The sequence below is a fragment of the Phoenix dactylifera genome, chromosome 4 (assembly GCF_009389715.1).
Source record: "Phoenix dactylifera cultivar Barhee BC4 chromosome 4, palm_55x_up_171113_PBpolish2nd_filt_p, whole genome shotgun sequence".
Classification (NCBI taxonomy): domain Eukaryota; kingdom Viridiplantae; phylum Streptophyta; class Magnoliopsida; order Arecales; family Arecaceae; genus Phoenix; species Phoenix dactylifera.
This window is the reverse complement of record NC_052395.1, coordinates 3,509,458-3,536,759: the sequence shown is the minus strand read 5'-3', so window position 1 is coordinate 3,536,759 and position 27,302 is coordinate 3,509,458. Positions and strand designations below refer to the sequence as shown.

General features: G+C 37.9%; 1 protein-coding gene across 1 annotated transcript in view; it reads right to left on the bottom strand.

Annotated features, from left to right (window-relative positions):
* Positions 1-5,897: 5,897 nt before the first annotated feature.
* The window catches only part of LOC103711222 (putative hydrolase C777.06c), a 28,992-nt gene continuing 7,587 nt past the window's right edge, over positions 5,898-27,302 (bottom strand). Inside the window, exons 5-12 of the mRNA XM_039125330.1 lie at positions 26,846-26,901; positions 23,459-23,535; positions 19,461-19,580; positions 9,219-9,295; positions 9,069-9,132; positions 8,913-8,963; positions 8,769-8,817; positions 5,898-6,212 (exon numbers count right to left, since the gene is read on the bottom strand). Of these exons, the coding sequence (XP_038981258.1) occupies positions 6,094-6,212; positions 8,769-8,817; positions 8,913-8,963; positions 9,069-9,132; positions 9,219-9,295; positions 19,461-19,580; positions 23,459-23,535; positions 26,846-26,901 (613 nt within the window). The 3' untranslated portion in view covers positions 5,898-6,093. The remainder of the gene's footprint in view (positions 6,213-8,768; positions 8,818-8,912; positions 8,964-9,068; positions 9,133-9,218; positions 9,296-19,460; positions 19,581-23,458; positions 23,536-26,845; positions 26,902-27,302) is intronic.

The window sequence follows — 27,302 nt, the reverse complement described above, 5'->3', positions numbered from 1 at the left end:
GCTTCATTGTGTCCTAGAGGTTTATCGCATATTCCTCTTGCATACTTAATTGGTGCGGCCAAATAAAGCTTTAAAGAATGTGACACTACTGCACGCCTCGACGCCATCGTCTTTTCAAGTTTTTATTTTTTTTCCTTCCCCTTGATTTGACCTGTTAGTGCAAACTGTAATCAAATATTGGGCTTTATTGTATCCTAAAGGCTTATCACATATAGCCCTCGTATACTTGATTGGTGGGAGCGAATAAAAGCCTTAAGGTGAGTGGCAGTGCTACATGCCTTGAAGCCATACCCTTTTCAGGCTTTCCATTTTTTTCTCCCCCATTGCTCTAACAACCCAGACGGCAAAACACTCACCCAATGCATGCAAGCCTTCGATTATAATAATGTTTTCAAACACTAGTTACAAGAAACAAGGAAGTTGCAAGTAGATCTTTGTTTATTGAGGTACTCATTCAAAATTACCAAGAAGATTTTTTAACCCTCAAGCTTAAGCTTGCGTGGTGTTGGCTTAAGCACATGGATAATATCTTATTCTAAACTTGTCGGCAAATAACCTAATTTAGTGATTCATGACGGTTGTCCTTGGATTGGGACATCTGAATCTCTAAGTTATATGGTTGGTTAGAAGGCATGACTTCATGTTGTGTCGAAAAAGCAAAATTACTAAAAAGAAAGAACAAAACTTCCCATGGTCAAAAATAGTTGCTTACGTTTGTGAATCAACTACTTGATTGACCATGCAATTGTTCAAATTGTGTTAGGGACACAAGCATAATAAAACCAAAGCATATGTTTTGCCTCCATCTTATTAATTTCCTGCCCTAGAATTCCTCCAACTTATACTTTTCCTTACAATTGAGTGTTCACAACTGGGTTATTGCGCTCGCCGTTCCAAGGTATACCATTTTGTAATTCAAACACTTGAAATTAAACCCATGCAGTGCTCTAGCATGACTTGTGATTTTAAATTAGTACGTTATTTTGTTCATTTTTTCCTTTATTTTTAAACAACCAAATCTTTGTTTTAGCTTCAACTCAACTAGATTCATGCCCTTTGTGACATGGTTCATCATGACCAAAATGTCTAGAAGCAAAATAAGTTTGTCGATTGTCCTCTCCCCCCTCCGGACGCCCAAAAGAAAGAAAGAAAGAAAGAAAGAAAGGATCCTTCATTTTGCTCGAAATAAATTCCACTCACATACCAGGTTGCTCCAACCTGCTATTCACTAAAGCTATATACCTTAGTGTTGTACATCTTGGACACGTCTGGTTTGAAGGCCAGACAAGAGATTGAATTCTTGAAATGAGGTCATTGACTGCTTTGTTTAAGCCGGAATTTATCAGAATATAACCTTTAGCAAAGGAATACATGCACGGCTTCACCATTAGTCCCTTGGAAGAATTATGCCTACTTTTTCCCACCAAGAGGCCACTAACTGGAGGCGGCTCGACAGCGAGCGAAGTTCCTGAAGCCTTGACAGTCCTTCTGATGGTCGTCGATCGAGCTTCGAAAATATAAAAAGAGGAAGAAAATTTAAAGAGCCGAACCATACCCAACAAGCAAAGGAAAACACCACAGAATTGTTTGCGGCAAAGAACTAGAAATCTCGTGGGGCTGCAGCTTTTTGGAGCTTTCATGTTCCCAATGGATGCTTGTTCCCCTACTATTATATATCAACAACCAGCAATATTTTACATTCATTTGTTTGTCACTGTCTGCTGTTATTTTAAGGGCAAAGGTCGTGCACAACCCGGCAAACATGCTCTCCCAGCTCATCAGACTCCACTCATAAAATGAAAAATACTGCTATAATCTAGTTTTTAATGAGATTAAATAACAGTTATTACCTCCAATCACGCATATATTTACGGGAAAAACGATAAGATGTTAGACATTCTGTTGCATTTAATTGGAATCGGAGAATAAAGTTATTTATTGGAGCAATGCAAGGAAACAAGCATTACAAGACAAGAATAGCTGGATCATTGAGTAGTAATTGTTGTCTTGGAAAACCTTTTTTTTTTCCTTTTTTTTTCTTTTCTAAAAGCGGGTGGATCATACCTGACGAGTACGGATGCACCCAATAAAATCAAAAAATAAAATACTTCTGAGCGGGCAACTCTCCATCTCCAGCCTATAGGGTACTATCGGAGTGACTGGCTATATAAGCAGCCACTCAGTCCACAGCCCGGTTAGTTTCATGAAAAACATGCTTGGCCTGAAAGGCCCCTCCATCCCTCATCATTACCCAGATATCTCGGAGCAAGGGGTGGACGCAATCATTACTCCTAAGGCTCCCCCGGATTCAATTGATGACGGTGGCCGAGTCTCCTTCTAGGACAACGGAACTGGCCTATAACACACACTGGCGTGACAAATGCCCGCTCACGCAGCCCTTAGCTCCGCATCTGGAACCGATACATCGAAAAGTTGACTGCCTCCTGCAGCCACGACCCTGGCAGATGGGTCCCAAATAACAAACCCGCGCCACCCCTCCAACCTTCGTCCAATACAGACCCATCGAAGTTGACCTTGAGAAAACTCGGGGGTGGGGGCTCTTAGGTGAAAAACACTATATGGGATACCGCCGAAGCAAAATGGAAACCCCAAATGTTCCGAGATGTTAAGGTTCCTATGTCCGGTATAATGTGACTGAGCTCCGCCGCCTGCACATGGGCACTCTCCACCATAAATTTCGGCAACGCACTGCGCTCGCCAAAGGTTCGCGCATTCCTAGCTAACCAGATTTGGTAGGACTTGCAAATCTCTCCAGCCGCTTTCTGGCGAAGCAATAGGGATTCTGAACATCGGCGCATGGCCTATAAGAACTGGTCTCTCCAGCCCCAAACCTCCTGTAGGATCCCAGTCGCCGTAGCCTATGTGTATTGAAACAAGGCATGGTCCACCGGCTCGTCCACACCACAGTCCCTACATACCGGAGGAATCCTCAGTCCTCATCCACTAAGTACTACTATTGTCGGAAGACAGTCCCAGACCACCTTCTAGAGAAACAGTGCTACCCTCGAGGGGAGTTCCAAGACCTTTGAGCGAGCATATCCACGAAATGAACAAGAGATTTTCAGCAAAAAAAAAAAAAAAAAACCGTTGGTATCATAGAGTACTTGTATTGAAAATAGGAAGGTTGGTTACCAAAAAAAAAAAGATGATAAGAATTTATTTACAAATTTAAGATCCTTAAAAGTTACTAACAAAATTCTGTCCACCAAAATTAGAGATTAAAAAATCTGGTGACAGAAAATATCTTAATTTTGTTAAAATGGAAAAGGGAAAAGATTAACAGTCGCTCGGATTTAGTAACAAGTATGGGATCATACATTTTATATGCACATGCTTCTAGATGTAACTATTTGTAGTGCCTGCCAATGCACAAGAATTAGTTGCAGACATCAAACCCATGAGCGCGGATACTAGATATTAGATTCAAAATGGATATTTAGATTAGGGGTGGCAATCGGGTCGGGTTGGACATAAACAGGTCGGGTCAGATGCAGGTCAACCTGAACCCGACCTGTTTATTAAACAGGTCAGGAAATTACAATCTGAACCTGACCTGTTTATTAAACGGGTAACCTGACCCGACCCGTTTAACCTGTTTAATAAACAGGTCAGGAATTATGTTTAACCCGACCGGACCCGTTAAACAGGTAACCTACTAACCTGTTTGCAGTTTGCCCTCCTCTTTCTCCGCCACCTCTAGAAATGCCTTGATTGAGAGTTGAGGCCCTCCTCCTGCTCCTTGCTATCGACCGGGGGCTTAGATTGAGCTCGGGATCTGCCATTAATTTGCTGGTCGAGGAGGAAGGAGACGGTCTTGAGGGTGGCGAGGAGGGATTCGAGCGTGGGAGCGGAGGCGCTCGAGGACAGAGAGGGAACTGGTGGGGTTGGCCCGGGGTCCGACAAGAGGGGCCGCTCGCGGCCGTGAATGGCGACGCTGGGGTCGGCGGCGGCGGCGGCGGCCTCCAGGAAGGGTGCGGTGCTGCGCCACCGCCAGATCGCCATTTTGCATTGCGTCGGTGACGATGAAAGGGGCAGACACGATGGGTGGAGGGGAAGGGGGAGGACGATGGTGGGGGGTGGGGGAGGGCCGGAACTAGAAGTTCCCCTTTTGGCAATAAAAAAAAAAAACTAGAGGTCCCTCTTACCGGAGTCGATGGGATCGTCGTTGCTGTCGTCGGACGAGGATTCATCCTCGTCGGAGTCGTCGAAGTTGCTGGCAAGGCCGCGGAGTTGTCGAAGAGATGGATCCCCATCGGCCATCGCGGAGCGGAGAATGCATCTAGGCCTCTAGGGTTTGATCCCCAATCCCTATCGCGGAGCGGAAAAGCCGAAAAGGAAATGCCGAGGGGAGGGAGGAGGTTGGAAGCCGGCTTGCGGGGGCGGAAGAGGAGGTCGGAGAGGCGGGAGGGGTCGTCGGCGCCGTCGGAGTGGTCGGAGGCGGCGGGCTCGAGGGTGGGGTTCAGGACCTCAGGTTGAACTGAACCGAAAAAAAAGGGCAGCGGTGCCCAGATGAACAGTGAACTTGGAGAGAACTGAGAGAAGGTTTTAAACGGATGACTGATGGGTCTTTGTGGGCTGTGGGCTGTGGCCCTTATCCAATCTAACCCATATATTAAACGAGTTATACAGGTTAAACGGGTTAGACATCTTAAACCTGTATCCGACCCAATTAATAAACAGGTTAAATGGGTCAACCTGTTTATGACCCGAACCCGTTTAAGCCAAACCCAAACCTGTTTATGGCGGGTCGAACACGGGTCGGGTTGGCGGGCCGGGTCATATTTTGCCACCCCTAATTTGGATGCTTCTGTAATACATATTTAATTTGAAAGTGTAGAAAAATAAAAATGGGGAAAAAAAATCCCTTTAGATGTATATTTACAGCACACCGATGTTTCCTTTTTTTTTCCAATTAAATAAATAATGATTTTTGTTGCAATAATACCGAGAAGCAAAAAGAAGGGTAAAATTAAATATTAGTATAAAAATTACTTAACTTCAAATATCAAGATTTGTTGAATATGGAATCATCAATGACCTGTTAATATTTGTGCCCTCACCTAGCAACCAAAAATCCTGAGTTCGAGCCTTGAATGGCATATTTGTATTTTGGTACGGAATTAATTACTAATTATTGTATTACAGCAAATGTAGTCTCCCACTTTTCCTCTAAAAAATTAAGAAATAAATTTTCAAAAGAAATCGTCTGGCTTGAACGGTCATTGCCAGGACCAGACCTATGATGCAAACCACCCTTTGGGCAAGCTCGACACTACTGGTAAGTTCAACCTGTTCCAAGATGGAAAGATTGAAGGCATTTGTGCCTGAAACTGTCAGATGCCAGGAAACATTTTCCAAATGCTTTTCCTGATCCGAGGTCTCCTCAGCTTCCTCTAAAACCATCCTAATTTTAGGATCAGAAATCCTGCACTGGATGATTAGATGGCCAATGGACCCCAAGGGCTCTTAGCTCTCTTAAATCAAGAGGAATCCTGCACTGGAAAGAGACGTCCTCCCCCGTAAAGCTACATTCTAAGGAAAATGCTTCCAACCATGCGTCACGTCGTTCCCCTCCCTAACATCACATCCAACATGCGAGGAGTCAAAAAAACACGTCGAAAGAGCACCGACTTTTCCCGATTGTCAGGAAGAGAAGGGTATCCTTGTGCGTTGCACGATGGCTGTGCAAGGCAACATCCAAGAGTCATGCGGAAAAAGTCGGTTCTCTCACTCAGTTTTCTGCAAGTGTGGGCAGATAAAAGCAACACGCGCATTTCCTCGTCAAAATTCTTCCTATCAGTTCACTATTGGCGATTGATGTCAGAATAACTGGAGAATCTGTCTGCATCCATATCATGCCAGAACGAATTAAGAAAAAAAAAAGAGATTACTATGCTGGCGTTTTATTTGACCTCACCAAACAATCCAAAAATTAGTCATGGAGATGCATCGCATTGCTACAGCATCCCGACCCCACTTAAAAGGCAGCAGGATTGCAGTGCCAATTTATTAGACATGATTGTTGAGAAAATGAATGGTGAAGAGTTTCAAAAAAAAAAAAAAACAACTCTTCTAGAGGCTTACTGGTACACGGAGGCCGTCATAGCTCAGCTGAACATCCAGACCCTCTGTCTCCATCAACTTAGAAAGCTGTTCATTTACTTTGTCATGGTCCATTAAATGCATCATACCTGGCACATCCCAATCGTATCAGCAGCTTAAACCAAATTACTCAAGCATCGATGCAATGCAATAGCCAATTAATTACCAAAGTATTTTGCCAACTAAGATGGTATCAGTCGGGGCATTTCAGCAAGGACCTGAGTATGACACTTATATTGAGGGGGAAACAAGATTTCACGCAAAGAATACATATCTCTACAAGAAATGACAACTGAAAGAACTCCAAGAAAGATCTCGGGTTCTTGAACTAGCCTCCTTTTTATTGGGTAATGAGATGGTAAAATGCAAAGGGGAAAAAAAAAAGTCTCTTTCACAGATCATCAAGCTTATAAATGATCAAATAATTTGCAAAAATTGGGTTACAAAAGAAAACTCACACATTATCACCCTCATCCAAAGTCAAAAGCAAAATAAGAATATATTGACGAGGAGAGTTCAAATAGCAAGGTGACAATAGGCATTAGACTAGCATATAGCCTAGGTGGCGGCCTAGGGGACCCACCAAGGCAAGAGACCTAGTACAAATTCACTCGGTCATTACTCGATTCAAGTACTTCACTTTCACAATTAGATTTTTGAGCTATTTCAATAATTTACATTGTAATATACCTTGAGCATACATAGTAAGCATAAACAATTAAGCCTCTTTCAAGATATATTCTAATTTTTTAAACTTTTATTAATTCATAAAATATAACAGAAGTAATAACATATATTGTTGTTCTTTCACCTCAAGTGGTGGAGTCTGTTTTCTTAGTCGCTTATCTTGTTAGAGATTGGAGCTAAGGTTGATATTATCGAATGAAAAATCTTTTTGTGATCACATGTTTAGCTCTTGTTTTTAAGTTAATTTATTTTCAAACTACAAACTTTCCTTGAGGTTTAGTCTAAAGTTTCTCACAACCTTATTGGTAGATATGTGTCACATGAGAAAAGATTGCAAGAAAATAATTTAACATGCTATATTTAGATACATATGTGCATGAATTATAAGTGTGCTCATACGTTTTTTTACCTATATTTATGTATACAAACTAATGACACACTTGTATGTGCATTCATATACAGTATACGTCATACATATATCTATACATAACATTGATATAGTTGCATTAATATATGTGTGTATTATATGAATCTTTGCCAATATGTATGAATTCATGATTAATGGTCTAGGTGAGGCTCGCCTAGGCATTCAAAGGCCTATTTACCACCAAGGCGGTAGCCTAGGTGCTTAGGCAACCGCCCATAACAATTGTTTGGCCTTGGTACCTGCTCCATAACCAAGTCAATTCATTTGCTGTACGTCCAAGTCTATTTGGGAAAGAAGCTTATCCATAGAATACAAATAAGGAAAAGGAGGGTTTCAGGATTTCTCCTAATGGGCATGTCTTAATTTCATAGGATAGATCCAGCATATGCTCTTGTCATGGACTTTCTATCTTCCATGATGATAGAGCTTGAAAAATGTAAAAGACAAAAATGTGATTAAAAATAGAATCGCTGCTCAGTAATGAAACCCACAAGATGAATAAAAAAGAACAACCTGAGGATATTGGATGACTCCAGTAACATTCAACTAACGCCGAGAAGATTATAAAGAACAAAAGCTCAAAAAGAACTACTCAAACATTTGCTGCTGGAAAGAAGTGAGGCAATCCATGTGCATATTTTATAAAACAAACTTTGATTGTGAAGGTGTATCTAATAGAGCAATGAAGCACCAGAATCAGAAAATAGGTTAAAAGGATTTGATAATACAAACAAAAGCTCAAAAAAGAACTACTCAAACATTTGCTGCCCGAAAAAAATGGGCGAGGCAATCTATGTGCATATTTTATAAAGCAAACTTTGATTGTGAAGGTGTATCTAATAGAGAAATGAAGCACCAGAATCAGAAAATAGGTTAAAGGATTTGATAATACAATTAACAGGAATCTAATAATTATAACTTCAGCATTAAGTAATTTTCATGAACAAGAATCCTCGTGTTAACACTCCTAACAATATAAACAGTGCTGCAGTGACTTAAGGATTCTTCAATGCAGCCTATAAGCAAATCATTGAAAAACTCACCTTCTTAAAAGGGTGACTTTGAATAGCATTAAACCATACAATGCTAGTTGTCAAAACTTGTCTAGGTCTCTAGCAGCAAACTACCTACATCTAAAGAACTGAAACACAAGTTTTGCTCTGTGAACACCTACTGAATACTACCTCTCCATCAATTTCAGAATCAAGGAAAGAAGTTCTTAAAATTCTAGACTTCAAAAACATGAAAAAATTATGCATGTAAAGTGGGTATTTGGATGCCCCAGAATATAATGTAAGTAATGCATTAGTGGTCTTTCTAGAACAGGTAAATAGGTAGAATTTCTTGTTACAAGATATAGGAATTAACCCTAGCAACATAAAAAATAGTTTATAACTTAAGAAAACTGAATAAAGTGATTTTTCTGTGTAAAATATATAATATTAAATGATTTCCATGCTTCTGAAGCACAAAGATACCAGTATAACATATGATTATACGAAATGCTTATTCTACATAGTATATGACATACCAGTAAAAAGTGTTCTCCTTGGTTGAATCTTCCGGACTTCCTCTAGAGCCTGATCAAGAATAAAGTAAATAAAACTTCAGTAAAAAGTCCCAACAAGAACAAAAGTTACCAAGGACGAATACACTAAACAATAAAGACATCAACCCTTGGTAGTCCAAAATGTGTTGGAGATGAACGATCTGGTCTTAGTGCATCCTGAAGAAATTTTTGAAATAAGCATTGTTAGTATCGTTAGCAAGGAAATTAAAACAAAAATATCTCCAGTAATTGCTTTCTTTTAAAAAAAAAATTATGTTGTACCAAAATCAGAAGTTCACAATCTTTGAGAAGCTCGTAAGTTTCTTCTGGTATGTCACTAACATCACTGCACACAAAAATAACAATTTAATAATGAAAAATATAATGCAATAAATTTCATTGGAATCGTATAAATAGCTATTAGTATGTTACCTTATGTAACATATATCCCCGAAACGAAAACCTAGGGAACGGTAACCATGTCCATGCCAGACAGGTAAAGGAGTAATCTGAAACAGTGACATGCAACAACATCAGGAAAAGGAATTAAAAAACATTTCTAATTTACCAAAAAATGACATAAACTATTTTTATATTACATATTTGGTTTAGACATGAACAGTAAATTGAATCAACCAAGAAAACACTAATGGACGAATAAACATTTGAAAATTGATAAGAATAAAGTAAGACTATTTCCTATTGCAACATGTATGATCTATTAAGACTTCTCAACTTCATGGCTTTACAGATTTTGCTTTGTCATTGTTTCTCCTGTAGCCAGTTCAGAATCAGGGTGTTGGAGAATCATTCACTACTTATATCCAGGTCTTTTCATCTTTTCTGCTCTTCCTCGTTGCCTTTTCCAACTTAACTAGAGAAGAACTAACTAACAAAGACAGATTAGTGACTTCAAGTATTACTCCATGGACTTTGCTCTGGAAGTAAGCTAATACTGTTTAATGCAGTTATAAAGACATCTCCGCCGCCAAATAGATGATGCAAACTTTATGAAAGTTGTGAGAAAAGCTTGTTAGGACATCCAGTAAGAAATTCATTGACTTCTACCCTTGAAATTTCTTTCATCAAAAAGAGTTTCTAATCATTTACTGAATGGAACTTTTATTGAGTTTAACAAGATAACAATCAAGATTTCAATTTAAAATTCACATTCTCTAATTCTAAGAAAAGCTCTAGAGTTATAATCAGGTCAATTGGCATGTAGATTTTATCAGAGCCATTACTTATTACGATGTGTGAGAGAAGAGACCCATTACATTTTATTCCCATTGGGATCGAACCTTCTTTTCTTTCAATGTTGACACAGCACACTGGTACTCCTGATATATGGAGAGCCTGGTGACACTATTAGCATAAGGGTAGAGTAGAAAGGGATGTGACTAATGAGGGACGAAAATGTGTAGTTTCTATCAGATCTTTATCTACTACTAGATTTTAAAAAAAATTACACATTCACATATTTGAATTTGCCATCCATAATAAAAGGTTATTGAGTGTAATAACCCCAATTTTTTTTTTCTATATATAGATTTTAGAATAGTCCTTAAAATTGATATAAGGGGTAAAATTGGAAGGAATCAAAAGTTAATAGCATAACAGTAGATGTATTGAAGTGGCAAGGGCAAAATGGAAAATTAATAATTTTAAACAAAAAAAATAATGTGATGTGACTTAAATGGGGGTTTGGTTTGGCTGTGGCGGTGGGATTTAAACAAAGGGAGAGACACGGAGAGAAGGAAACGGCTGGGTCTCAGGCGGTGGAAGAAAAAAAAAAGGAAGAAGAAGAAGAAGAAGAAGAAAGAAGAAGGGAAGGGGGAATCGCAGAGGCGGAAGAGGAGTTGGTGGTGGTGCCGGCTGAAAGGAGAAGTGCTAGTCTCCTTTCCCTCTACACAAAGACCTCGATTTTCCGAAGAAAAAAAGGTAAATACCCATCCCTACCTAGTCTTCTAATGAAATTAGGCTATACAAAGGATGGATGTGGTCTAGAGAGGTTAGATAGAAGTGTTAGAGGAGGTTAAAAGAGGAGTCGGATTTCGACAAAGTTTTTCCGGGACTGCGGAGAACCTGTGTCGAAGTCCTGATTTCAGTGAATTGTTTCGGGGGTCAATCGACCTCCGATGGTGATGCATGTCACCATTCTGGAAACCCCTATGAGTGTAGAGTATTAGGTATAAATTTCATAAAAATTGGAGTTTGGAAAGTGGATCGAATCCGGGATGAAGTAACCGGATGTCAGTCCGCAATACTGTTCATCCGGGATGAAGAGGATGAGAAAAATGATGGGAGTCGCCTCAAAACGCGCCGGAGTCGACTCGAGGTCAACTGGAGTTGACTCGGGGCAAATTGGGGTCGACTCGAGCTCAGCGGAGACGACTTGGGAAGTCGGAGATGGCTCGGGATTCAGGAAAATTTTAGAAAGAGAAAGGATTCAATTTTTTATCGCACCTTGCCACAACAGCAATGGCCCAAGGTGTGACTGAGATGCTCCTGCATCCAAATACACATAAATAGCAAGTTAATTAATAGAAAAAGAAAGATTTAGTGAGGGGGGAGTTGAGTCAATTAAAGTTTCTATGCTTATGATTGATACATAGATTATGAGTCCTTGATAGAAGACTGAATATATGATTAATGCATGTCACAGTTAGGCAAGAAGCTAGGGAACAAGAAGAAGTCCTCCACTGTCTACTGTAGATGTTGGAGATGTATCAAGACCGTGCCGGATTAGCAGGTGAGTGGGAGTCATGTACTTTGCACCATGAGCATTCTTAATTCATTTTCATGAATGTCGCCAAGTGTGAATTGATTCCACTTGAGCATATTGATTGATATTGTAGTAGATTCCTCTATAATCTTGTTTCTCCATGCTTGATTATTTGGACATGCATTTGAGGGAACATTGAGAGAAATTACAAGGGGTAAAAGAGTAGTTAAATTGGTTCCGAGTTGTGAAATGACCTCTTTTGTAAATTGATTTCATTTTCTCTATTTCAAAGACTTGTAGAGACTTTTCAGTGATATATTGAGTTGCATTTCACTCTCTTGACTCTTCACTCCCAACCCTGATGTTAGTTTATGATTGGATCGTAGTCGAGTGAGTGGTAGTCTTGATTATACTCCTTTATAGTTGAGTATTGGGAAGGTGCATTATGTCATTCATGCATGGCTTGGCAGTATCTACAGGACACCCATAGTCAAGGGGGTTAAACATCGACCTGTGTGCACATAGTAGCTTTCTGGGTGGGCGGAGCCCAGTCCCTTCTTAGGGGGGACACGGCCCTAGGCGTAGGATCGGCCAGTCCTGCGACTTATATATCTACTTGCCGTCGGGCATAGTAAGACCCTGCGAGGTGCAGTATGGCTTTCCGCGGATGTAGCATTCTCGTGAGGTGCCGATGGTATTCAGATGTGAGGTGATTCTCACAGGTTTCTATGAATTTCTGTTCTGGATACTGGCCAGCATTTACATTATTGGTGTGGTGTCATATTCTATGCATGCATATGACAGTAGGGAGTTGTTGTAGTTCGCCTGGGGCGTAAGACCCACCTCCCGATAGCTGTTTATCGATGTCTCAAAGAGTCATTCATGGATTTAATGAATAGGGTTTTCAAACCCTATCTTGACAGGTTTGTGATAGTCTTTATAGATGACATCCTCATATACTCCAAGAGTCAGGCTGATCATGAAGAGCATTTGAGGATAGCATTACAAACCTTGAGAGAACATGAACTGTATGCCAAACTTACCAAATGTGAGTTCTGGCTACAGGAAGTTGGATTCTTAGGACACATAATATGCAAGGAAGGAATCAGGATGGATCCCAAGAAGATTGAGGCAGTTATGGATTGGCCGAGACCTACAAATGTAACAGAAATCAGAAATTTTCTGGGTCTGGCTGGGTACTATAGAAAGTTTGTAAAGGACTTTTCAAAAATAGCTGCCCCATTGACAAAGCTGACTCGGAAGCAAGTTAAGTTCACTTGGACAGATTCTTGTGAACAGAGCTTCCAGAAGCTGAAGGATTGCCTCACATCAGCTCCAGTTTTGACTCTACCCACAGATACAAGCGGGTTTGTAGTTTACTGTGATGCTTCCAGAGTGGGATTAGGATGTGAGTTAATGCAGAATGGCAAGGTGATTGCATATGCATCCAGACAGCTAAGAAAGCATGAGGTAAACTATCCCACTCATGACTTGGAAATGGCTGCTGTCATATTTGCATTAAAGATATGGAGGCATTATTTATATGGTGAGAAATGTGAAATATATACTGATCACAAAAGCCTCCAGTACATTCAGCAACAAAGAGATTTGAATCTCAGACAGAGGAGATGGATAGAGCTGTTGAAGGATTATGACTGCCAAATCCTGTATCATCCGGGCAAGGCTAATGTAGTAGCAGATGCATTAAGCTGAAAGTCAATGGGCAGTTTATCTCACATCTCCGTCCAGAGGAGAGAGATGGTCAGAGATCTGGCAGATTTATTTGGTCAGGGACTATTTTTTGAGGTATCAGAGGTTCGTCCTTTGATTGCATAATTTCAGGTGAAACCGAGGTTGATAGATGAAATTAAGGTTTCATAGGATTTAGATCCAGTCCTTGTGAAACTAAAAGGAGAAGTGCAATCAGGACAGTCAGAAAGGTTTCAGATTGTAGATGGGATGTTAAGGTGTGGCAGTAGGTTATGTGTGCCAAATGTGGGAGATCTGAGACAGAAGATTATGCATGAAGCACACAACACTCCCTATAGCATTCATCCTGGTTCCACCAAGATGTATCATGATATCAAAAGCATGTATTGGTGGAACGGATTAAAAAGGAATGTGGCCAAATATGTGGCTTTTTGTTTGACTTGTCAGCAAGTGAAATTTGAACATCAGAAGCCAACAAGACTGTTGCAAGAGTTACCTTTGCCCGAGTGGAAATGGGAAAGGATAACTATGGATTTTGTGGTTGGGCTGCCCAGAACATAGAAAGGATATGATTCCATCTGGGTGATTGTGGATAGATTGACAAAATCAGCCCATTTTCTACCGGTGAAGACCACATATTCAGTAGCTCAATATGCCGAGATGTATGTGGATAGGATAGTGTCCTTGCATGGAGTGCCAGTTTCTATTATATCAGATAGAGGTTCACAGTTTACCTCTATATTTTGGCAGAAACTCCATGAGGCATTAGGGACTCAACTTGATTTCAGTGCAGCATTTCATCCTCAGACAGATGGGCAGTTGGAGAGGACCATTCAGACCCTTGAGGATATGCTCAGAATGTGTACTGGATTTCAGAGGTAGCTGGGACAGGTACTTACTTTTAGTTGAGTTTGCATATAATAATAGCTATTACTCAACTATTGGTATGGCACCTTATGAGGCACTTTATGGGAGGAAATGTAGATCTCCCTTGTGCTGGTCTGAGATTGGAGAGAAGCACCTAGAAGAGCCAGATTTGATTAGAGAGACATCAGAAAAGGTGTCAGTGATACAGGAAAGGCTGAGGTCAGTGTTTAGTAGGCAGAAGAGCTACGCAGATGTCAGAAGGAGAGATGTGCAGTTTGGCACGAGGGATCATGTTTTCTTAAAGATCTCTCCTATGAAAGGAGTAATGAGGTTTGGAAAGAGGGGCAAGCTTAGTCCCCGATACAATGGCCCCTTTGAGATATTAGACAATGTTGGCACTGTATCTTACAGATTAGCACTGCCTCCAAACCTCAGCCATGTGCATCCAGTATTTCATGTATCTATGCTCCGAAAGTATATGCCGGATCCATCTCATGTGCTATCAGTGCAGGAAGTTACAGTAGAAGACCTTTCTTATGAAGAACTTCCTGTAGCTATCATTGATACTCAAACTAGAAAGCTGAGAAATAAAGAAATATGCATGGTGAAGGTACAATAGCACCGGCACAATGTTGATGAGTGCACTTGGGAGTCGGAGCAGATTATGAAGAGCAGATACCCTCACTTCTTTGAGTAATCAGGTAATTTACTCTTTTAAATTCGAGGACGAATTTTATATAAGGGGAGAGGATGTAATAACTCCAAATTTTTTTTCTATATAAAGAAGGATAGAATAGTCCTTAAAATTGATATAAGGGGTAAAATTGGAAGGAATCAAAAGTTAATGGCATAACAGTAGATGCATTGAAGTGGCAAGGGCAAAATGGAAAATTAATAATTTTAAACAAAAAAAATAATGTGATGTGACTTAAATGGGGGTTTGGTTTGGCTGTGGCGGTAGGATTTAAACAAAAGGAGAGACACAGAGAGAAGGAAATGGCTGGGTCTCAGGCGGTGGAAGAAAAAAAAAGGAAGAAGAAAAAGAAGAAGAAGAAAGAAGAAGGGAAAGGGGAATCGCAGAGGCGGAAGAGGAGTCGGTGGTGCTGCCGACTGAAAGGAGAAGTGCTAGTCTCCTTCCCCTTTACGCAAAGACCTCGATTTTCCGAAGAGAAAAAGGTAAATACCCATCCCTACTTAGTCTTCTAATGAAATTAGGCTATACAAAGGGTGGATGTGGTCTAGAGAGGTTAGATAGAAGTGTTAGAGGAGGTTAAAAGAGGAGGAGTCGGATTTCGACAAGATTTTTTCGGGACTGCGGAAAATCTGTGTCGAAGTCCTGATTTCAGTGAATTGTTTCGAGGGTCAATCGGCCTCCGATGGAGATGCATGTCACCATTCTGGAAACCCCTATGAGTGTAGAGTATTAGGTATAAATTTCATAAAAATTAGAGTTTGGAAAGTGGATCAAATCCGGGGTGAAGTAACCGGATGTCAGTCTGGGTTACTGTTCATCCGGGATGAAGGGGGTGAGAAAAATAATGGGAGTCGCCTCAAAACGCGCCGAAGTTGACCCGTGATCAACTGGAGTCGACTTGGGGCAAATTGGGGTCGACTCGAGCTCAGCGGAGTCGACTCGGGAAGTCGGAGATGGCTCGGGATTCAGAAAAATTTTAGAAAGAGAAAGAATTCAATTTTTTATCGCACCTTACCCTAACAGCAATGGCCCAAGGTGTGAGTGAGATGCTCCTGCATCAAAATACACATAAATAGCAAGTTAATTAATAAAAAAAGGAAGATTTAGTGAGGGGGGAGTTGAGTCAATTAAAGTTTCTATGCTTATAATTGATACATAGATTATGAGTCCTTGATACAAGACTGAATGTATGATTAATGCATGTCACAGTTGGGCAAGAAGCTAGGGAACAAGAGGAAGAAGTCCCCCACTGTCTACTATAGATTTTGGAGGTGTATCAAGACCGTGCCGGATTGGCAGGTGAGTGGGAGTCATGTACTTTGCACCATGAGCATTCTTAATTCATTTTCATGAATGTCGCCAAGTGTGAATTGATTCCACTTGAGCATATTGATTGATATTGTAGTAGATTCCTCTATAATCTTGTTTCTCCATGCTTGATTATTTGGACATGCATTTGAGGGAACATTAAGAGAAATTACAAGGGGTAAAAGAGTAGTTAAATTGGTTCCGAGTTGTGAAATGACTTCTTTTGTAAATTGATTTCATTTTCTCTATTTCAAAGACTTGTAGAGCCTTTTCAGTGATATATTGAGTTGCATTGCACTTCCTTAACTCTTCACTCCCAACCCTGATGTTAGTTTATGATTGGGTCGTGGTCGAGTGAGTGGTAGTCTTGATTATACTCCTTTATAGTTGAGTATTGGAAAGGTGCATTATATCATTCATGCATGGCTTGGCAGTATGTACAGGACACCATAGTTGATGGGATTAGACATCGGCCTGTGTGCACATAGTAGCCTTCTAGGTGGACGGAGCCCAGTCCCTTCCTAGGGGGACACGGCCCTAGGCGTAGGATCGGCCAGTCCTGCGACTTATATATCTGCTTGCCGTCGGGCATAGTAAGACCCCGCGAGATGCAGTATGGCTTTCCGCGGATGTAGCATTCCCGTGAGGTGCCGATGGTATTCAGATGTGAGATGATTCTTACGGATTTCTATGAATTTCTGTTCTGGATACTGGCCAGCATTTATATTATTGGTGTGGTGTCATATTCTATGCATGCATATGACAGTAGGGAGTTGTTGTGGTTCGCCTGGGGCATAAGACCCACCTCCTGATAGCTGTTTATCGATGTCTCAACATATTGACACCCGATTTGTATGTTCCAGCATTATGATCTATTGAGCATATTCATGAGTAGCATATATGTTTACTTGATTATTCCATATGTACTTCAGATGAGTTGATATTGATTATGGTGATATTGATTATTTACTCTATATTCTTTATGTTGAGTTCATGTTCATCTTGTTATTGATCACCATTCATATGTTTTTGAGATTTCATCTCGAGCCATGATTATATTCTATCTCATATGCATAGTACTCTCCACTCTACTCACCGAGTATTTATATACTCACTCCCCAGTTGATATTTTTGTTGCAGGCCAGCTGATATATAGAGAGGAGCAGGATTAGTGGTTGCCTGCTAGCTGTGCCGCTCCATAGCATAATATAGTGTAGAGTAGAGGTTTATATATTTTGATGTATTATAAACCCTCAGTGTGTATGGTGTACGGTTATAGGCATAGATCCTGTTGTGGATATGGGTTTGACCATGAATGAAATAGGAACCAGATTTTTTTATGCAGATGGGGTGTGCCTGTGATAATGTATTGATTTATATTGTCCAGGTTTATTTTGTGACAGGATTATGTGATTGCAGCTCTGACGGGTAGATTGTGGTATGTGTGGATATTTCCTGACAGGTTAAAAATAGAACAAAGTGATTATTTTGTGCATATATCATGCCAAAATTTTCAAGAATTTATGATGATTGATAGGTAATAGGGTTCTACACGGTGGCTGGTGGCCTTATGCCTACCCGCACCCTAGGACCGTCGCGGCGGCCCGCCGGATCAGGGAGGGGTCGTGACATTGAGTTGCCTTGAAGTGCCCAAATAAAGGCTAAGAAAACTTATTAATTTTCAAACGAAAATAAGTTTCTAAAGGTTAACTATTTGTTTGCATTATATACATCTTTTCACAATAAAAAGAAACATCTGAAGAACGATTTGCTATTTGATTCTCTAAGAAAATTCTGTGTCACAAAAGGTAATATTTTTCCAACCACAAATAGTTGGGAAAAGGAGAGATGATTACGAGAAGGTAGTAGTTGATTTGAACTTAAAAGAAATTGAGAAAGAGGAACATGATAGAGAGAGGGCGATAGAATATTGCCATTTGAACCATTTGATTCTCTTGACAACAAAGAGAAAACCATACTAATTATATCATTAATGATCAAAACTCGAGCATCTTTTATAAAATCCTAGAAGCTTGGGAAAACATGTATACATATTGGAAATAAGAATTTGTGTCAGTCATGGCAAATCTGAAGCAGTGAAAATTTAACAAATAATACTAGTGTAACCCAGTCTCCAACCTAGTATCAGTCAGGGACCATGTCAAGATGATACTGTCCACTAGGTATGGGTTCGCATTCCTAATGATTCACCAGGATGCCTTTTTTCTTAATTATTGTTTAAATGGTTTTAAAGGTTTGTTTGTCAAAATCTAGGATCAGGATAGGTCTTTTGACTGATGGTTGAGTTTATGTTGCCAGTACCAATTCTTCCTCTCCTTTCCCTCCTCTTTTCCTCTCTCCTCCACGTGTGAAAACATGTAGACTAGAGACAAGCCTCAAGGTCTTTCTTTTTTACCAGGTCCTAGGTTTGTAATGATTGGAACCCATTGACTCGGTCACTGACCTGTTCGGTCTTGACTGAGACCACCAGATAAACAAGGATGGCTAGTTTATGTGGATCCAACATCCCGTAGTCATCCCATGACCACTCCTTTCACCAGTCTGTTCCAGGATGGCTAGGATGGATGGTCTTCAATCCATTGTAAATGTGATCAGCATTCTGTACAAATTATATGATACTTTTGTGGTGCTTCTCTAATGGATAATGCATGTGAAGAGCAAGGGCATCATTCCCCTTAAGAGAAATTTCTTGATCTTTAGTGGTTTGTAAGTGTTTTTATAAAATTCAAAGAAATTAATTTTAGTCCTACAAAACTGCTTTATCTAATTCAGTCTCAGAATCCTGCACCATCTTATTTTATATGAATGGCTTGGGCTGTGTTAGTTTATCCAACTATAAACAAGAAATCCTAGCCCTTTTGCTCTTTTCTGTGCTCAAGCACATGAACTTACGTTGTCTAAACATCATATAACATATTTGTCTGCATTACAGTGCAGCTACTACAAAGAAAACAATGTTTATAAATACAAGCAACATATTTAAATATTAAACTCTATGTAAACAATGTTTATAAATACAAGCAACATATTTAAATATTAAACTCTAAGTAAAACAAACAAATAGTTCAACTAAAGTTTTAAGGATTATACTGGGATTCATACATAGCAACACCTAGACAGAAAATCATAGATAAAAGCATGATAGATTATTGCTTATGAAAGAAGGAGTACATGAACTTATTTGCAGCTATGGAAAACTCAGAGTTACAGATCCAAAGAATTTAAATCCAACATCCTCATTGCTAAATGTTCAGGTATGAAAATTTGTCTTCTGTAACAAAGAGAAACAGCTGATGGCCAGCACTCAACCTTAGAGAACCAAGTATAAAGTATGCTCGACATCACTGACCTTGAGATTGTGAACAAAAAATGGTTCCTCCTCTATAAGATTAAATTGCAATGCAGAGACAGCAGCACCAGGTAAAACTACACTTGTATCCACTAAATAGTAATGAGTCTTCTTCATCACCTGAAACATACCTAAGAATTGATGTCAGAACAAGCCTAAAAGAACAGAAAACAAAAAATACAAAATAGAAAAGAAAAACAGAACATATTAGAATTTTCTTTACATGTTAAAAAAAGATAACTGTAACAAAGATTATCAAGCGTTGTAACAAGTTTTTGGGGGTAGTAGTGGTAGCAATAATAAATCATAATTTTGAGACTGCCATAATAAGGATGATGATGAATGAAAAACAATTTCTTTGCAGTACAAGAATTATAAAATATACAACTTATCCAAACATAAAAAAGTGCTATCAGCAACTATAACAAGGGTTTTCATTAGGGAAAGGAAAAATTCATGCAGATCCATTGGTGCAATGGCAAGGTTGCTCCACTGTCATCCGAGTTTCATCGGATCAAAACATAGAAACAACCTTGCCATACTTGGGGGTTAAAAGCTGCGTACATCTAACATCCCCAAACCCTACAGTGGCGGGAGCTTTGTGCACTGGAATACCCTTTTCTATTAGAGGGCAAGCTTAGGTGTGACTATAAGGTTGCTCCAATGTGACCTAGATGTCATGGATTCAAAACACAAAAATAGCTTCTCCACACATGGAGGTAAGGCTAGATATATCTGACCCTCCCCAAACCCCACAGTGGCAGGGACCTCATGCATTGGAACATCCTTTTTTACAACTTATCCAAGCATAAATCAGCTAGTTGGGGTTTAACTTTCATAATTATTGATTACTTTTCTGTTAAAAGATAGGTGCAAACAATGTGATAATATTCCTTCCTTCTCCTTAACCTATGTTGGAAGAGTTTTTACCCAACTTTACTCAGATGTTCACCTAGTATTGTATGTATATAAGCGTAATTATTTCTCCCGTTCTACATGTCACGATAATTAAACTATAGAATATTAAGTCTTTTTAGGAGCATTTTTCAGATGAGTAAAGGTCCAACGGATGCTTCTCATAAGAAAAAAACAATCCTGTGCTTTAAGTGGTTTTTCCCAATAATTGAAAAGTGATATTTGATAAAAGGAATTAACTATTAAGTTCACATTGTTAACTAAAGAAGACTGGCAATGACAACACTGATCTGAATATAAGATTAATTATTTCCTATTAAAGTTATCAAACCTGTTCTCTAAAAGATATAGATAGGATCAAGCTTTATGTGAAAGCTCAATTACAAGCACCTCAGCATGCTTAGAGTATGTATTTCATCATCTAGTAGGCAAACAAAGCATGTGCAGGCTTAGTTACTAAAGTATGGTCATGAAGTAGCCTTAGCCATGATGCAGTGATGTAGAGAATGAATCGACAGAGGAAAACAAAGAAAAGGGCTGAAATTACTAGCTAAATTTTCACTTGCTCCAGAATGAGGGATTTGTGCTCATGAAAGAGCAACCCCCACCCCCCACCCCCACTTTTCCCCTTCCTTCATGCAGACATGCAAAAACCCCTTTCTCTGCTTAATGAGTCCATTCCTAACTAACCAAAGAATGACCAATCTGAGCGTTTTGAGTTCAAAAGATGAGTATATAGAAGCTTTTAAGCTACTTCAAATTGCAATCCTAAGCTCCAAGAATCCTTCACCCAAACTTGTAACTAAAACAAGATCTTCTAACAGTAAACTTGGTTAAAAACAACTCATAAATTTACATTCACTAGCAAACAGGCATGTGGCAAAATAATCAACGTCATTCTATGTTTTATTATTATTACTTTTTTTATAATATGCTGGATTATAAAATACTGAAATCAGGAACTATAAAATAAATAATGGAATGAACAAGCAAATAATACAAATCAAAATATGCAAATAAAATTGTAAAGTAGAAAGAACAAAAAAAGTCATAAAAGAGGAAACAAAAACCAAAGTACAATAAAGTACAAAATTATAAAAAAATACAAGCATATGCTAAAATACAGATAAATAATTTTAAAACAAAAATAAAACATAGAATTGATAATGAAAAATATAAAAAGATAAATAAAAATGAATATATTCAAAATTTGAAAACAGAAAGAGAAAGGGAAATGTTGGGTCAATTTGAAACATAAAAAAAGATAAGCAAAAAATTAAGATAAGCAAATCAAACCAAAAAGACAAATCAGAAAATCAAATACAAAAAATGGAGTTAAAAATAGAAACAAAAAATATAAACCAAAAGAAGCAACTAAAAGTGTGAGATAGAATGAACAAGACAAAATCAATAAACAAGGAAAGGAGACAAGAAAGCAAAACAAAATAAAATTCAAGTTATAAAATAAAAGTAAAAGATGCTAAAATATAGTAAGATGTACAACAAAAATTAATAATCGTGAATGAACTAGAAAAGTAATAGGTTTAGTAATTAAAACAAAATTTAACACATAAATCAAAATCTGAAGACATTAAAAATCTGAAAACAGAAAGGGAGAGAGAAATATAAGTCAACTGAAAACATAAAATAACAAATAAAAAATATAGCAAACAAGTCAAATTAAACACATAAAAAATAGAAATCAAATTATATAATTTTAAAAATGTAAACCAAAACAGGCAACTAAAATCGCGAACTAGAAGGAACACAATAAAAGCAAAAAATAGGAAACAAGAAGCAAAGATAAATATAAATGTTAGAATTAAAAATAAAACAGATGCTTAACTGCAATATAGAATATTATAATTTACACAAAAGATAACTAAATGAAATAAATAAACTAAACAAGAACAGAATGTGCAAAAGAAAAAAAATATTAGATAGAAAATATAGGAAAATAGAAAAAAATACAAAATACATAATAAAGAAAGTATGAGAATATTAAAAACTTAAAAAATGAGAGAGAGTGGGTGAGTGGCACACAGGAAAGAGTAGAGAGAGGACAGCAGGGGGAAGAGAGAGGGATCATAGAGAGAAGGGTAGTCTGGGGGGAGAGGGTGAGACAGGGGTTATATATCCAAAATTGTAGGAATTATGTGAGAAAATGGAGAGAAATATGAGAGAAACCGTACAAGCTGTTGTGAAATTTACTTATAAACAAGATGCCTAGTGATTGAAGACATTCTGCGAACAAAAGTGACTAATTGAAATCTTTTAAATAAAGTACAAATACCACTTATTAGTGACCAATAAGTTGCACAACTATTGGACTGCATTCACAACTCAAATGTCTAAGCAAAACTCTCCTGGAGAAAAATTCATAACTGAAAACTTGGAGTAGTCATTATTGTCTTAGAAAAGAAAACCTAGAGATGGACATCAAAAATGTCAACACTATAAATATGCCATTTCCTCATCTTAGATCACATAGGACTCTACCAAAGAACTAAATGCCACAAGATTCAGATCATGGTCTGCCGTACCGGCCGGTACGTACCGGTCCGGTCTGGGACCGGTACCGGATCAGCGTGGAATCCGGTACCGGTGGTTTATTGTTGGACAACCAGTACGGAACCGGTACGGGACCGGTTTGGATCGGTACGTGACCGGTTTGGACCGGTACGGACCGGTTCGAGACCGATTCGTACCGGTCCGGATCGCCACCGGTACGCCGACCGGTACCGGTACGGCGGACCTTGATTCAGATAATACTTGTGAATACCTTATATGTTAAGTATAATAGTGTTCTCCTTGATTTTAGCTTAAACCAGATATTTTAATAAATTGTAAGAGAAATGCAACTCAGTTTGCATCAAAAGTTCACTGGAACAAACAAGAGAGCCTTTATGACATGTATGGCCTACAATTCTCATAAGATCTATATTCACAATGAGATAATAAAATTTTATCCTGGTGATCAATTTGGAAAAAACTCAGATAATCATGGAGAGACGTGATGATTCACTTGATACTGACAAGAACTAAAAATTATTTATATATAAATGTTTGCTATTGAGTCAAACCTCAAAATCACGCCTAGCTACATAGATTGGTATGTGTGGCTGGACATTGTTTGTCCAATCTCGAAGGTCATCAAGGCCTGCATCAGGAATAAAAAAACATGTTTGTTCAAACCAAAGAAAAAAAAAATCCAAACAACTTTTGAAAAGTATACAAATCCTCAAATGTAGTGTAAAAGCACAGAACATATTCTTCAAATAGTATGCTAACTACATAAGAGTACTTGTAGAGAATGTCTGACAAGAAGTGAAAAGATCAGTTGTCATGTCATGTTGCAAGCAAGAAAGCACGGAATGTCAAATCACTTCCCATATCCATATCGGATACGTTCGACATTAATACTCGTTGGATACTTCTCAGATACGTCTCCAATACTCTAGTAAGTTATCCTATTTTTCAAAATTAAACACAAAACTCCAGATTTTTCTTGGATACACTTGAGAAATTTCCCCGATACCTCCAAGCAGGAGGGTATTTTCTTTCCTTTTCGATGTTAACCGTTTAATGATGGAGAGTCAATTTTGTAGTCTATATTGTTAATATTTAAATATGATATAAAAGAAAGATAGGTGCCCCCAGCGGAGGCAGTCAACCATCAAAGCGCTAAGCCCCTTACTCTTAGAATTAGAATGGGTTACACACGCTTCAAGTTTCAACTGCGCCTTACCGCCTTAAGAGCCCCAATAAAGGTTCATGCAAATAAATGAAGTTTTGATCGACATTTCCGAGCTATATATCCTCGTCTAACTTTGGTCATTGAATCAAATTAAACCTTAATGAATAACTAATTGATTTCTCTTCTTTCGGTCATCCTTTACCCCCATCAATTAATAACAAAATGGATTATTCCGATATATAAAATATAAATTCCAATGGATTGGAGTTAGGATTCGAATGATGACTAAATGATGAGGGTATAAAAGTTAATATTATCGTGTCAAGTATGGACTATATTATTTTGATAGCCTATTATACATTGTGGATATCTTTTTACATAGACATATAGGAATGCGTGTATGAAGATATAAATACATAAATATGTACACACATACATATATATACACATTGATGTATTCTAACTGCATGGCATTTTACTTCTTAACTTTTGTCATATCTATGTATCCATATCATGTTGTATCCATGTCCGTATCCATGTCCATGTTTCATAAGTCACAAGATATGACAAAAACATAAAAATAGTGATGCTTTAAACAACATTTGAACCCCCATCACAAAGGGGGGAAAGCATTTGAACCATTGAATTAACAAGGTCCTCTTCGATTAAAAAGAAGGTACCATCATAAGTTCATCATATAATCTCCTCATACTAGACAAACTTTGAAAATAAATAATGATGCTTGCATTAAGCCATAAGGGATGAATTTTTCTTAAAGATGCACACATTCACCTTCCTTTCTGTTCTTTTCTTTTAATTTAAAAACAGTCCTGTAAAACAAATAAAGAAAAAATGAAAACAAAATAAAACAAAATGAGAAATGCTTGCGCAACCTTGAATACATAAAAGGGAACACCTGGATCAATACCACACTCAAACAAGTTCTTCTCTGTTTTCTGGCTCTAATGCTTTACATAATAACATAGGAAAAATAAAAATCCCTATTGCAAATCCAAAATTACCTCATGCAAGTTGGCCTCTAACCTTTAGAGATGTCGCAACCATAGGAGATAGAGATGGCATTAGATTTGAATGCTATAACAAAGAGGCGTGGCTCATAGCAAGACAATGCAATTATGCAAGCACACTTGCATCAAAAAAGAATCATGTATGTCATGTGTAACGGAATGTATAAAATATAGATTCAAGGAAAAATCTAAATTATTTGTCATGTATCAAACATAGATTTAAGGAAAAATTTAAATTATTTATCATGTACAAAATATAGATTCACGGGAAATTTAGATTATTTGTCATGAACAAGGTTCGGACAAAACCGATCCGTCTTGGCCGAGCTGATCAATTTCAGCCGAGATTGAACCAAAATTGACCCCTAGTTTCGGTTGTTTCGGCCCATTTGACCGACACTAAAATCAATCATAGGTTAGTTCTTTAATGTCTTTTCTGGTGCCTAATATTACAGCGGGATTTTTTTTCAATTATTTTAGCATATAGAGAATTAATTTTCAATAACGATCTCTCTTTTTTTCAGTTGAAAAGGGAGAGACAATAAACAGAATCATTAATGAGTCCACACCTCCGAAAAGGCTCTTATTAGTTGTTGTAGTACCTTTAAAGATAAAGAAACAACAAAATACAAAATGTTTCACAGCCATATGATATTTTCCATATAAAATAAATGCAGCCCTATAATTATATGCATTTGATCAAATAGTTGCTTAGGCCCAAAAAAATGAGAGAAACACCAAAATTTAATATACTTTTAATTCTTCTAAAAAGTGAAGAGAGTTATTTGAATGCACAAATCAATAAAAAGCTTCAAAAGTAACATTTTTGAACAATAAAAGTTCAAAAAGTAAATAATATATAATCATAGTTCAAAATACTATTATATGTAATGAATTTCACTTAGACATAATGTCAACTTCAGCTTAAAACAATCAAAACAAATACTTTAAAATCTTGTGTAATATCTTTTCTTAGCTTCTTTTCCCCCCTATTGCTAAACATTTTTGAATTTATTCCTTGAATTTTCTGATCAAAACTCCAAAAGATTGGAGCAAAACTTCTGAAACAAAAGCTCCACAATCCAGCCAAAACTGAAATGTAAATGAGTTTTTGAACCTTGGTCATAACAGAATTATCATATGCATGGTGCTTGATAAATGATGGGATTTATTGAATGAAAGAATGGGTGCAGAGGGAGGACTGAACTTTAGATTCTAGTGCAACTCCCCTACCACTTATTTCTACCAGTATAACCAACTTCAGATGTTAAGATTTGCAGCAATAGTCTAACTAAGTTGTGTTATTCAATGATATAACCCCTAATGCCATGATGAATTCAAAAGGTACCTTACCTATTTTTAGTTTTCTTGTTGCTATCTGGGAGATTTTTCTGCCACAACATGTGACACTAAACTAAAACCCAGTCAAAATTAATTATTTAGCAGCCTTATATTTTTGAGGCACCTTTAGTTTAATTATTAATCAGTCCTTTTTTATCTTTATTATCATAATCTAAAATTTATTTGTGCTAAATGAGACACTAGCTAAAATCTCAACCAATTTAATTTTCAAGCAGATTAAACTGTAAAAGAAACAATTTACTTTTTACAACAATTTTAAGGATCTTTTATCCATGACACCATTAGTATGAGGATCCACAGATTTGTATATAAATGCAAAAATTTGCACCAAATATATGGCTTATATCTAAGGGGAAAAGGGGGCTTTAGTACAAGTTCACAACCTCCAATTGCATCTGCATGAGAATGAGTAATAGCGACTGCATCAATTGTTCTCATCCTGACAGAAAGGTAGCCAGTCAGAAGAAGAAAAAGAAGAAGAAGAAGAAGAAGATACAGAAGCATGCTGGGAAATTATCAATAAAGCCAGATATCTATGCATAAAGATCATCACCAGTCTTTAAGGAACCAAATATGATCAGAGGTTTAGAACTACAAAAAATTAAACTAGAGCCTTTTTATAAGCATAACATGTGATCTGCAAAAGAAATATATAGTATGTACAAGTTCATTACACTAAATTAAGAAGAGTCAAGAAGCAAGATCACATGAATAGGTATAGTAATCTCTGAGCAGGCACACATGCATGCAGATATAGTTTTCTAAAGTAGATCATATGTTATGCTTACCTAAAGATAGTAGTTCAATTTTTACTAGTTCTGGACCTCTTGTGCATGCATG